At 46.7% G+C, this 14,179-nt stretch overlaps 1 protein-coding gene across 1 annotated transcript in view; it reads right to left on the bottom strand.

The window, feature by feature from the left end:
* Positions 1 to 5,649: 5,649 nt before the first annotated feature.
* Positions 5,650 to 14,179, bottom strand: part of Rab22a (RAB22A, member RAS oncogene family) — a 43,804-nt gene continuing 35,274 nt past the window's right edge. The window contains exons 4-7 of the mRNA XM_051143902.1: positions 13,418 to 13,489; positions 13,229 to 13,335; positions 12,642 to 12,751; positions 5,650 to 7,680 (exon numbers count right to left, since the gene is read on the bottom strand). Of these exons, the coding sequence (XP_050999859.1) occupies positions 7,583 to 7,680; positions 12,642 to 12,751; positions 13,229 to 13,335; positions 13,418 to 13,489 (387 nt within the window). The 3' untranslated portion in view covers positions 5,650 to 7,582. The remainder of the gene's footprint in view (positions 7,681 to 12,641; positions 12,752 to 13,228; positions 13,336 to 13,417; positions 13,490 to 14,179) is intronic.

The raw sequence follows: 14,179 nt of genomic DNA, 5'->3' as shown, positions 1-14,179 counted from the left end.
CACCAATAAACCAACCAGACAACCATGAACGTTCGTCAAGGCATATTCATAATAGCAAAGAGTTGGAAGCAACCCAGCGCCTATGGATACAGCGTGGACACATGGCAGGAGCCTGTTTGCATGGAGATGTAGGTCGGAGTGAATGCACATGCATTGTGCTATTCCGGCTCAAGGCTGGACCCAACAGTTCACCCACATGGCTGCACAGAGTTCACATAAAACATGTGAAAGCAGCTTGGGTAATTCCGTGGGGTCAGGAAACAAGGGCTGGAGAGATGCGCAGCTAGTGAAACACTTGTTCTTCAGGAACAAGGATCTGCGTCTGATTCCCCGCACCCACGTGAAGGACACGGGTGGCAGAACATAAGTGCCTGTAACGTCAATGCTGGGACCTAGGGGGCAACAAGGGGAGCGGTGCAATTTGCTGGCTACTTTGACCCAGTTGGCGAGCTCCCTGTTCAGCGAGAGATCTTGTCTCAAAAATTAAGGTGGAGAGCAACGTAGGAAAACATTCGTGTGGTCTTATGGCCTCCACATATGTATGTAGGCATACACAGACAGGCAGGCACACATAGAGGCACAGATACAAAATCACACCAAACAAGGCAGAGATGTTCCTGGGAGTGCGCACACTACTGTTGGGCCTGACACAGATAAATGATGTTTTCTGTACATGTTTATATAGTTTTTAAATGAATAATAAAGCAAGTCACCCAATCTGTATTAAAGTTACTTTACCTGAGTCATATGGGGGCTCTCAACACTGTGGCTTGTAAGGATGGGTATGTTCCGTGCGTATTTATACCTGGTCAATACACCAACCTTCCACTAGACACCACCACAGTTACACTAACCCTCCACCAGACACCACACAGATGCACCAACCTCCACCAGACACCACACAGATGCACCAACCCTCCACCAGACACCACACAGATGCACCAACCCTCCACCAGACGCCACACAGATGCACCAACCCTCCACCAGACACCACACAGATGCACCAGTCCTCTACCAGACACCACACAGATGCACCAACCCTCCACCAGACACCACACAGATGCACCAACCCTCCACCAGACACTACCACACTTACACCAGCCTTCTGGAGCTCTATATCGAACCCCTGTGTGAAACGCCTTTGGAATATGTGGTTAGAAGGATATGAAGGGTGATGGTTGTGGTACACATAACCTGAAACCGCTGGGACCTAGGAAGGCTGAATTCACTACTTGGGCTATGTACATGGAGACGCCAACTCAAACGAAATAAAACAAAACAAGAATTGTGATGAATTCCACTCAACTGAGAGAGCACTGGAGGCTGCATCATGCATCTGTAAACAGCATTTTATTAACAAATGTTTGCACCATTCTTAACACAGATCTTATAGTGACAGGGCATGCCACATTCTATAAAGGCATATGACAGAAGTCAAGCTGAAGGAACACTGTTCCAAAGTATGCCAGATCCACATCTGCAAACAAAAGTACACAAAAGAAAAATCTTATGTCAAAACAGCAGAAGGCCCAAGTTTTGTCAGCATTTATAAACAAAACAGAAATCATACAGTTTACATAGACTTAGGTCCAGCCCAAGGTCCAACTGCAAAAATAGTCACTACATATCCATACAGGCTTGGCAAACCCTCATCCCAGTATTGTGTTACAAGTAACCAGGCAGTATGTCATTCGTTGTGAAGCCATGGCTTTGGTTTCAGGCTGTTTAGAGTGCTACCAAGCTTGGGACATCAGGAGCGGCATGTTTTTTTGTTTTGTTTTTTAAATTATAGCTGCTATTATAAAAGGCACAGGTCGCGGACTCCTTGCACTGGGTCTTGGACAAGAGATGGCACTCTTAGGAGAAAGGACTGCTGGTATAAAGGTGTAGGCTTTCTTTTTTCTCTAGTTGCCTGGCTTGGACTTTTAAGCTCATCAACAAGTGCTCTCTTAGAAACCGTGGAGTTCTGATGCTTGGGCCCATCATCCCGTCACCAGCGACAGATCACGTTCTGTCACTCAGTTGTGCTTGCCTTGTGGGCTCATGCTGCCCACTGACGTCCTCGAAGTCCTGGGGGCTCCTTACCCCACAGAGAAGGACATGTCTTGTATGCTGAGATGGCCAGGACAGGGTCCCCGAGGGGGAGCCCACAGAAAATGAGGGCAAGGCAAGAACCCAGCGTCCATCATATAGAAGGCAGGCTGTACGTTCTGAAGGGCAGAGCCATGACTGATGATGGCATGAGCAGCTCATGATGGAAAATGATGGAAAGACTGAGTGGGACGAGGTTAAAAAAAAAAAAAAAAAAAAAAGAAGATCCTTTCCAGGGAGATAAAGCTCCATCTACACAGCACAACAAATAGCTTAAAAATAGGGCCATGATAGCTGCACTGACAAACCAGCTGCCAATCATCCTCCCCCACCAAGCTGACTGGCCCCTCTGACAACATGGGCATGAACCGAGTTAAGAGGTTTCATGCACCATGCAGTAACCTCAACTCCCTGCCTTGCTTCCAAGGTTTCCCAAGGGGTTGGATGGATCAGTCAAGTATAAATGCCAAGTGTTAGTGATGGTGGGACGACATTAGGAGTAGTCCTCAGCAGCGCAACTGTGGGCAGGGCCTGGCAATGCACTGGAGCAGGGGAACGTGGGGTGGACTCCAGTCCGGTCTAGCAGCTGATGCCAGACCTGCCTCAAGGAGCAGTGGATGGAGCACATAACTTGGTTATAAAAGCTTGGGGCCTCCTTGACAGTGTTAGTTTTGAGTACAGACCATGGGTCCCGTGTGCAACGTACTATTTTAAAGACAATTCTCTCCAATGGGCCGCAGCAAACAACCCGCCTCAACAGTGGGGGGTTCCTGAGTCAAGAAGTGGCTGAGGAAGCCAGTAGGCCATTTCTACTGTGCGATTAAGAAGGACATTAAGACCAACCATTGAAAACTGTCAATTAAAGAAGGCTCTTTAAAAAAAAATCATTATTGTCTTAGGACTCCCCATTAGTTAGCAGACAGAGCTTGGCACTTACGTCCTGTCTGTGAAGAGCTACTGGGTCCCTGCTTGTAATTATGCAGCATTTTGATGAGGCGCTGGGCACCAGAAAATGAGCTCCGCAAATTAAAACATTTTTTTTCCTTAAGTTTGTTAGACATTATGGTTTTAATCTCACCATCCACTATTTATACATTCTAATCTTGCTATCTAAAATGTTCAACATAATAAAAGGAATCGATGGAAGGGCTGAGATCTTTTTTATTATTAAACTTCTGAATCCTTTTGTTTTGAAGCCAAAATAGCCTAGCACATCTATAATTGATTACTCTCTGAGAGGAAAGAACACAGGTATTAGTTATTTCTGATAGTACAGACCATCAAATTAAACTTGATCTATGCTGGTGAAGTCCTAGCTCCAGAGAGTAAATCACTCTCCTGCGTGCTGAGAGTACCCTGAAGGACGAGCTGAGAAATACAGCGTTCTGAGCTCTGTTCACTTGCCCTTCGCAGCCTGTCTAATGAACTTCAGCCTGGGAGGCCCCTCACTCATCACCGTCTGAGATGCAGAAGGGAGGCTCCAGAGAAGGGCCATATCCTTCTAATATTTTTTAGACTTTCATATGCACATAAAACAGGACAAATGCCCTGGAATTCCATTAACATTTCTTGCAAATCAGATAATCAAGTTGCCTGGTTTTTCTATTACTGGAAGCCAAGATGGGCATCTCGGCTGTCACAGGGCATTCACTGAGGTCATTCCCTTAAGTCCCAGGCTAAATTCTACCTGACCCTCCTTTTCTAAAACGTCACTGTTTGTTCTTGTTTATTTTCTAGATAATTTGGTCCTCAGACTATTTTAAGTTATGACATTTACTAATTTGTGTATGCGTGAGGACATGTGTGAAGTCCAGAGGACAACTTGTGGAATTCTCCTCCCACTGTGCAGGTTGTATTATCAGCCTTGGCAGCAAGTGACCTGCTGAGCCATCTTACCAACCCCATTCAAAACAATCACATTCGTAGGCTATCTTAAGCATTATATCACTCAACTTTTTTTTTTTTTCCTTTTTTGAGAAGCCAAGGAGACAAAGGAAGGCACAGGTGACAGATTGAATCTTGAAGGTACACTCAATTTCTTCCTTAAAGACTGATGAGCTGTTAAGAGGCAGAGGAGCATTATCTTGAAATCAAACAAAGATTGTGTTGCCCATCCCTTCAATACACATTTAAGTAAGGACTTCCAAGGGATTCCATGTCCTAATTCCCCGCTGTCATTCTGCACTGGGCAGTCAGTCTGATGAGCTTAGTGAGAAGAGCCAGGCTGCCATGTTCTAAAGCAGGACTGCAGGTTAGATCAGACCCACCTTTCCCCAAGCAAGGATTCTCTCCTAACTCCAGCATGGCCTTGCAGACACAGGGCCTGGCTACAGAGATAACACAGTGTGTGCGATCTTACACTATGAGGGCCCATGGGTCATGGTCTCTGTGTGTTCTGACAGAATGAGTGAAGAAGTGCCGAGGTGAGCCCCCATCAACTTCTTTTGCAACAGAAAAGGACAGAAGGCAGTGAACCATTGCCTTCTGGGACGTGGAGGCTGATGTGCTGGCATGCAGTGCATCCCAAACCAAACGCACCCATTCAAACACAGTACCCTTGAAATACAGCAGCAGACCCTCTAGAGTGCCCAAGACAGCTACCTACAAGGCACCTTCAGTACTGTATCTCTTAGAGCTTTAGAAAGCCCCCAAACCCGTTTCCCTCTTGGAGATAAGGAATAGATGTTAGACGTACAAAGAAGTTCTATAATTAAATGTGGGTCACCCCCTTTCAATATACTAAAAAATCCAGAGGACAGCTAATGTCAACAAGAACAGTGTCCCCTCATAAGAAACTCCCAACACTTTGACTGGGTAGGTATAGAAGGGACAGAAGCACGATGAGAGGAGGTGGGCACTTCAAACATCATCATAAACGGAGTTAAAAGGAGTAAATCTCTCAGCTGCCATGTTCAGTGCTTCTTGTCTTGGCGGCAGCTGACAGGCGGGTAATGGCGTGTCACTGGGACCCAGAAGGGCTTGTGGTAGGTGTTTCTCTCCAGTCACTTCTCACAGCGTTTACACTGAAGGACACTTAATCAGACTCTCACTTTATGTTCTTTTAATCACCAAATGATAGTTAATTAGTTATCACAGAATCAGAAAAACACTTATGTAGAAGGAGAGATGGAGAGACAGTGGTTCCTAGGACCGGACACCTGCAAGGAGCTTCTTTCAGTTTCTCTGAAAGAGATCAACGTACAGCGGCAGTTAATTAAAGATCTACCACTTCTGTCCGGTCTTCAAAGCTTTTAAAAAAGGCCCTGCATCAGGAGGGAGCTGAAGACATTTACGGAGGGACTGTGTCCAAAGGCATAAAGCCTTTGGAGTCTAGCTATTTCTCCTAAGACGCGGCTAGGAAAACAAAGAAATGTATATTAGACTCCTTAATCTACGACGGGGTCAAGATACAGCATCACGCCTGACTACATTTTACTATGCATTTTATAAGAAAGTACGTGGGGAATCTCCCTGTGCACGCTGAGCATCACGTGTGGGCCTGACCAAGATCTGCTGTCATTGAGTGTGTGGGCACCCCTTTGCCTCCAGGAAGGACTGGTGACAGAGAGGGTGAGGGAAACATCGTGCTTCTCATCCTGTTAAGACATGCAGCTGTGGCCAGAGTCACTCTCTACATGTCACATGAGAGGGAAACCACGCTAGAGATGCCAGGCGCCACAGGGGAGAGCAGCCACTGGATACAGCAGAGCACAGTGGGAGAGAGGTGCTGTTCTGCACACTGATGTGCCTGGATTGCTAGAATTTACTGAACTCTTCAGGCCATGAATTTACACCATCTTTTGGTGAAATGAGACAGAAAGGGTCGCATGTGGGCATCCTTATCCACATGAGCCAAGCAGCTTTGTTTTTGTTTATATAGAAGGTGTTTGAAGTCTGACTTCAGTAAGAACAAACAACTTGAGACGTTTACAAGGCCTCAGTCAGGCCTGGTGTCACCTGGGTTGCCCGCTGTCCAATAAAACCTCTCCATTTTAAGCACATACAGGAGGGGCATAAAGTAGTAACAATTGTTTTTAAAAGTTTTGACTGTTCAGTTTAAGGACAGCTCTGAAAACACAATTTGGTTTGAAATTCAAGCTGTTTCATTTCCTATTTAATCTTGTAAATTTCCTTCCCTTACAATACTTGGGATGGAAGGGTGCCAAATTAGGCCAGGAACAAATTTCCAGCAGCTTCACTTGGGTGCTTTATTTTTAGATTATATTAAAAACCTCATTAGGCTCCTGAGGGAAAAGAGTGCAAAGCACTGACAGAGGCAAGAGAAAATAAAGGAGGGAGAGGTGAGCCAGGCTGTTAGTAAGCAGAGCACTCCTAGAACAGTTGCTCTGAGCTCACTGGAGGAGCTAAGAGGAGCTTCTTGCTTGCCTCAGGTAAATGGCTGGTGCTGGGCTCACTCTCGCCCCAGGCAGGAAGGACTAGTCAGGCTTGTCAAGGAGGCATATGTCTTTATTACCATTTCCAGATGGGATGCACAAGGGCGAGGGGGAAGCGGAAGGAAGCTGTGAGCTAAGTGCTCCATGCTTCTGCACAATGTAAATGGCTTCAGCGTTTCCTGTGGACAGGCTGAAAACCGGGTGGGCTCACATGAGACTGGGCACAGGACTAAATGAGTACTGAAAGGAATTCAGACATTATTAATCTATTTACATAATTTATAATTTTTAAGCAATGGTCTCATAAATATAGACTACATATTTACATATGCTAGGTAGCACACACTTGTTTTTCCCACCAAAATACCTGGCCAAAGAACAAAAAAAACCACCACCAACCAAACACCACCAAAAGAATCATTTCCTTTGTTCTTTCTTTTTAAACCACTGCTCATCAGTTTAGACACATGCAACTCTACCAGCTCTAGGCAGCCTCTCAACAACATCACCTGGACCATGAGAGTTTATTTAGAGTGGTAACAATAGAACTAGTGTGTGTGGTGACACATACAGGGCCAGAAGCAAACCCAAGGTGAACCAGGCAGTAGCCACTGCTGCTGCCATGTGTGAAAGTGCATTAGAGATGGTGGACGCTGTCCTAGAACAACCATCCCTCCACTTGTGATCACTTTCCACATCTTACATGATGCGACTCTGACACTAGAGATGATGGCCACGAAGATGATCATCTCCACAGCTTTTCCCTAAGATGCACCAAAGTGCTCATTTCCCTTTACAAGCGATACAGGACATCCTGATTACAAAAGTACCAGCAGTTCAATCCTACCATCCAGACATCAGATGCTCCTTCAGCTATGTCAACAGCCAAGGATGTGGTCCCATTGCATGCCAGAGGCCACTGGCACAAGTCTAAAGATGGAAACACCCACTGCAGTCTTCCAGGAGAACCAAACAGCCAGTTTCTTTGAGTCCTTTTGCATAAAGGCGACTCCCGAGCACGAGGCGGCTTCCATTGGCCTGCTCTCCTGCAACATCCAGAACCACTTGCTTCTTCATCAGGGTGGGCTCCTGGGTCGTCAGCAGCAGCTTCGCTTTGGCTCCGATGGCTGTCTTCGGAGTTTGAAGCCCTTGCCGCCAGACGCCGGAGTAGCATCGGTGGATGGAATTCTTCGACCTGCACCAGTGAGGAGAGGAGGGAAAAAGCTTGACTTCCTGATCTCTTCCTACTCAAACACTCTTTTGACAATGCACTAGGACAGTTCACCCAGTAAGCAATGGCAGCACAGCGTGGCAGGTTCCAAGTACGACAGGAAGATGACCAAGCATCACCTAGTGCTGAGCCCACGGGACACCTGCCACAGCGGACAACAATACATTGCCACTGCACCGGAAGCCACAAGTCTTTCAGATGTCACTAATGCTTAAACTAACATCTTATATTTCTATTCCAGGATCCAAATAAAGATGCTAAACAGCATTTAGTAAACTTTTTGAACACAAAAATTAGATTGAAAATATTTCCTCTTGAGCCAGCAATGCATACACATTAAAAGCAATACAAAACAAAAAACCAGGCCCTATTCCATGTCTCATGGTAGAGGCCATTACAGGGGTATGGAAACTCCTGAATGTACCCCACTCCTCTGTCCCCTAGGATGGTCTCTCACAGTACACAGTGGGCTGCTGTTGGTCTGAGCAGGTGACCATGTGCATTGTCTCCCAGACTAACCATTCAGCTACAATCCCTAGCATTTCAGTGTTTTGAGTGACTGTGGTGTGCAGGGGTGGGGTGGGGGGGATGGGGGGGTTGAGGGTGGGGGGCTGTTAAAGAAAGGAAGAGAAGCCAGGGCACTGTTCTACTCCGGGGCATTTATCTGACAGATACACCACGTTCCCAGTGACTACCTAGCACAATTTAACATTTGGCAGGTGCTGCCAGGCTGCTTTCTGAAGAGCTGTGGCATTTTCTCTCTCATGACATCACAGGGGAGAGCAGGCTTCACTTTACGGCTCTGTGAGGCTAATGTCAACTTTGAGAAAAACCTTCTATCACCCACCTATCCACCTGGCTGACATGGCTCAAAGCTGCTTCTTGTACAGAGACTTTTCTACCCTCCCCATTCTGAGCCATTCCAACGCCTCATGTACCAGGCCCCAGGACACCAGCAGTACGGGGGACTTGTTTTCTGTGACTGGCATCCTCAAGCTAGACCACAAGCCCTTAGTCCTGCCTGCTTTCTACTGAGCCACGCCCACATTTCTATGGCACAGTACCAGGCAGAGAGCGAGGCTGTCTGTTTTTCTGTCTAAACAGGGAATTAACACACAGGGACATCTTCTGACATCAACAAGGCTGAGAGACAATCCCTGACAACTCTCTGGATGTGGCTGCAAAGTTTTGAGGGATCTCCACTGCGGGTTGTAACCTGTGTAGAAAGGACACAGTATCACTTCTAATAGATAGAAAGTGTCCTCAACTTTCCAATGTACTGCAACACTGCTGTGAATACATCACAAATATAGTTACAAGTCTCTTCAAGGTTCTTGTCCTGGTTTTCTGAATAAACAGAAACAGAAATACAGCTGGTACCATAAAGGCGACTCTAAAATGTGACAAAAGATTTTCAAACGTTATAGAGGAGACATCTTCTATGGTGTGGGCACAGCTCATGGTTTCTTAAGCAGGAACTATGCTCATCATAAAGGAAAGTAAGGACAAAATGAACTCAGAAACCAAACCACCGGGAAGTTACTTCCAACATACACAGTCAACCAGGAGCTGATACCCAGAACAAAGCACAAGGGGTTAGGATGGTGGGTGCTGACTCAGTAGGAAGGCAGGCTACGAGGGTGCCAGCAACCACCCAGGTGGAAGTCTGTAGGCAGACAGGTGCTAAGCTTCAAGGCAGACATGGGGATGTAGGTCCTGCCTCTCCTACAGACTGGCAGGGAAGAAATCCCACACACCACTGCTGTGGGCAGCAGCTGGCACAACTACCGCTTTGCAAACTGCTTGGCAGTAAAGTCACGGGAAAACATGCAAATCTAATGGCCTAGCGATCTTTCTCTTGGGCTCAGAAATATCAAGTAAAATTGCACCCAGATGTTCCCTAGAGGACACAGGATGTTCAAAAGTGCAGCCTGCAGCTGCCCTGAGTTAGAAACAACTGTCCAGTGTTTATCAATGGTGGAACGGGCTATCCTGTCCACAGTCCCCATGTCTTCCTTTCCCAACTTTGAATTCTAACACTAACACACACCAGCCACGAGAGTTTATCTTTTGCAGTTGCATGGGATGTACAGGCAATGTAAGCACATGTAATATACAACACAAGTCAGACACAGAAGGGGAAATAGGGCTAGTAATGAGGCTCAGTCGGAAGAGTGCCTGCCTAGCACACATCAAGTCCTGGGTTCAATTCCTAGTCTAGGGCATGAGGCATGGTGGTACAAGTGTATTCAGAGAGTCTAGAGGGAGAGAAAGGAGGCTGTCAGAGTTATCCTCAGTCACAGAGTGACCGTGAGCCCAGCCTGAGCTACAGAAGATGAAGACAATGGAGGAGATATAGCAGTAAAGTCTGGCACAGCCTTTAATACCAGCATTTGGGAGGTAGAAGTAGGTGGGTATCTTTTGAGTTCCAGGCCAGCCTGAGCTACACAGTGAGAGTCTGTCTCAGAACCAACCAACCAACCACCACCACCACAAAACAAAACAAAACAAAATAAAATATGGGAAACAGAGCAACTGAAGAGCTGTCTATCAGATGGGTCATCCTTTGGGGTAGGAGCAGCTGTGATCCGAGTGGCACACACAGGCTGTGCTCTGAGACAACCCACTGCCTTGTGCTTCTGAACTACTATCCTTTTTTGTGTACATCACACTTCAACCCAGAGCCTGTGTGCCAGGTGCCAATTACCTGACAATGCTCACTGAGCAAATGATAAACTAGGTTCCTATCTCTGTCTGGTCTCATCTCCTCGGCCATGGTTACTTCTTCTCAGTTAAAGGTGTGCGCTACGTGTGTCTGTCTGTTTCTCTTTGCAGTGCTGGCAACTAAACACAAGGCTTTGAACATGACAGAAAAGTCACTACCACAGTACCCTGTCAGGTTTTGGTATAAGGAGTTGTTGCTCGTATAGTCTACAACCTGTTTATTTTTAAAACTAGGAAAGGAACCTACAACAAATGCAGGAATAGTTTCAACATACAACATGCTACATACAGACATTAAAAAGACAGTTAAGGCTCCTGACAAAACATATGCTGCCTTTCAAGAATGAGCCTGGCTATCTGCTAGTTATGACAGTCTTAGAAGTGCTTGAGTGTGCCAGTGGCAGACCACTGGCTGGCTGGTGTCTGAAAGGACTCTAAAAAGGTTTAATGGCCAGAATGACACAATGGAGTACATACATAAAACTCCAGATCTCTGAGTCATCTTAACTATCACAGGTAGATGTGTGGACTCGTATTTGCCTGAGCTACACGGTAAGACTCTGAGACTCTGTCTCAGAAGAGCAACACAAAATGAAAATAGAGCAGCGCTAAGCTCCAGAACCCAGAGTGGCACAACTGCTGCAACAGGCCCAGCTGTGGTACCACACCACAGGCCTGCTCCCTCGGGCAGTCCCTGTGCGGCTCTGGTGGGTCCCACACCACAGGCCTGTTCCCTCGGGCAGTCCCTGTGCGGCTCTGGTGGGTACCACACCACAGGCCTGCTCCCTCGGGCAGTCCCTGTGCGGCTCTGGTGGGTACCACACCACAGGCCTGTTCCCTCGGGCAGTCCCTGTGCGGCTCTGGTGGGTACCACACCACAGGCCTGCTCCTCGGGCAGTCCCTGTGCGGCTCTGGTGGGTCCCACACCACAGGCCTGTTCCCTCGGGCAGTCCCTGTGCGGCTCTGGTGGGTACCACACCACAGGCCTGCTCCTCGGGCAGTCCCTGTGCGGCTCTGGTGGGTCCTGTAATGCTTCACTTTCACCTTCATGAAGGCCAAGGCCAAGCGCCCTTCTAGCTTCCAGCTACTTTGGGTCTCAATCTGAGGGCCGTTAGCAGGTCAGTGCGCTTTGCCTGGACGGCTCCTCCCTGCATGCAGGAACTAGCTGTGCTCAAGGCAAATCATGCCACTCTTCAAGGCCTGCACTATCAGGCCTCGGCTCCCATCCCACTGCCTCAGAGACCTTCCCTAGTCGTCTTCCTTCATCAGGCCTCAGCTTCCAACTCTCTTCCCCAGAGGGGCTCCCCGGGATGGTCTGCACGAATTCCTACATCTCCCTCAATTGTTTTTGTCCTATCTTATTAGTATCTGAAATGATCCTATTTATCTGGAGCTCAACGCCTGACTCCCTCAACAGAACATGCACTCCAAGAGAGCAAAGGCTGCGTCTATCTTCTTTAGGCGGATCCCTTGAGTCTGGAACAGTTCCCAATAAATATTTCGATAAATTTGAATGAAATGAATAAACACAGATGCTATCTACACAGAGTCCCAAAGGCAAGAAGCAGCCCCCCTCTCTCCTACCATCTACACCCTAACACTCTGAAGGAAGAGAAGGGGGAAGAGGACTGACCCGTCCCTTGCCAAGGACTAATTTTGGGGTTTTCTTAAGATAGACCAGACACACATCTCATTTCCCTTGAGCTATTCTGTTCATTTTCTGTCTAGAAGTCTTTAGTATTTTAACTCTGTGTATGTCTTCATACAGGCGTGAGTGCACAAGTGCAGCTGTGCGCAGAGGCCAGAACTGGATCCTCGGGAGCTGGAGTTACATGTGGTTCTGAGTGCGATGTGAATGCTGGGAATCAAACTCAGGTCCTTTGGAAGAGCAGTGTATGATCGTAACCACTAAGCCATCTTTCCAGACCCTAGTTTATTTCTTGGTCTTGATGAAACACATTTAAAGAGAACAGAGGGTGGCTCCGACCCTGAGAGGCATTCTCTCTGAGAAGGCGCTCATTACCAAGCAACACCCAGAAACCCCACCATGATAGAGACGCTGGTTCTTCGTAGCTGCTCAAGTTTCCTTTCATGGACACCATCTCAGAGACTACGGCAAACAAGCTGATAGTCTAACTACAAAGACAATTCTGTTTGTGTCTGCCCAAAACAGAGGAAACACAAGACGCAGAGGTACTTACTAATTTCTATAAAGAGTTCATTGATGTTGATGGCGTTTTTTGCACTGGTCTCTACAAAGATGGCATGAATGGAATCGGCGTAGTCCTTAGCGTCTCTCTCCATGACTTCTCTGGAAGGCAACAATTGCCAATCAGAGGCTCTGCCCCTTATGACCTCTCCCACCCCTATTCCCCAGACAGCAGAAGGGTGCCTCCATCATCTGTAGCTTGATCCCGGACAGTCTTTACAGGTATATGCTCTTCCTGATAAGATTATTAAACAATCACCCCGCCCAAACAAAATGAAAGCAAGACTCTAGGAATCAAACATGGTGCACACAAACTGTCAATAAAATACACCTTTTATAATAGCAGCCTGGGGAGGCAATGTCCTCAGATAATGTCACGTGTGATACCACCAATGGCTCAGTAAATTACACACTGTCTACACGTAATATAATTAACTCCAAATGCCTTAAGTCTTCACTTTAGCTTGAAGGAATTTTTCAATGTCAGAGATAAAATAAAAGCTAGACTCTTATGCTGACTATGGCTCAATAGAAAAAGAGCACCTAATCAGCATGGGAGTCTCATGTCTAATGACTCACCTGACATCAGTAAGATCGCACTTGTTCCCAGCAATGGCGACAACGATGCTAGGGGGGCCGTGCTGGCGGAGCTCTCTCACCCAGTTCTTCAATGTGGAAAACGTCTCCTGTAATATGAAAGGGGAGCATCTAGAGGCCTGAACAACAGATAGATGATGACATCTAAGAAAAAAACGAATAAAGCCTTACTTCTTTTGTGATGTCATAAACAATGATGGCTGCTGCTGAGCCTCGATAGTACATCGGTGCCAACGCCCGGAACTGCAGAGAGGAGAAGCAGCAATGAAACTGGGGTGGCCAGTTAAAGATGTCCCTCTTACCAGACTTTGAAGTCCATTATCCCTGCACAAAGGTAATCTTTCTCTGAAGCTACTGAAGATGACATAATGCTTTACAGCAAAAGAACCCATAATTACCAAAGGCGAAGGCACTGCAGTGCTGGAATGTCCCACAAGATAGTCTAGAAACAGCTTCATAGGAACTGAATATGGGGTAATAAATAAACAATTGTTTCAGCTAAAAAAGCTTTTTAATTGAACTCAATGTTGTAATTCCCAAATTCATTTGTTGAATAGTCCTTTAAACTTTGGCTTCCCAAACTAGGAAGATATAAAAACTGCTGTAAACAGTTCCCCGAGAAGCGGCTGCATTACTGGGTGTCCTAGAGACTACACTGTAATCTAGATGTTGATTGTCCTAGATGCAAATGCATATTTAAATTCACTACTTAAATGAGTTTGCACCTTGTTTTCTGATGTCTCTGTGCAGAGGTCTCATTTCTCTTCCACAATGTGACCGTGCAAGCAGCTGCTGTCTCCTCCCACCACACACTAGAGAGGGATACAGAAGGGAGAGGCGCACCCTCAAAGCAAGGGAAATTCAGTGGGCCACTTCCTTGGAGGAGTGTGGGGTATGGAACGAGAAGCCTTTTTCCCACTCAGATCTGGGTCT

Source organism: Acomys russatus, chromosome 4, assembly GCF_903995435.1.
Source record: "Acomys russatus chromosome 4, mAcoRus1.1, whole genome shotgun sequence".
NCBI classification, from domain to species: Eukaryota; Metazoa; Chordata; class Mammalia; order Rodentia; family Muridae; genus Acomys; species Acomys russatus.
Note: the sequence above shows the minus strand (reverse complement) of the source record. Positions and strands in the feature narration are given on the sequence as shown.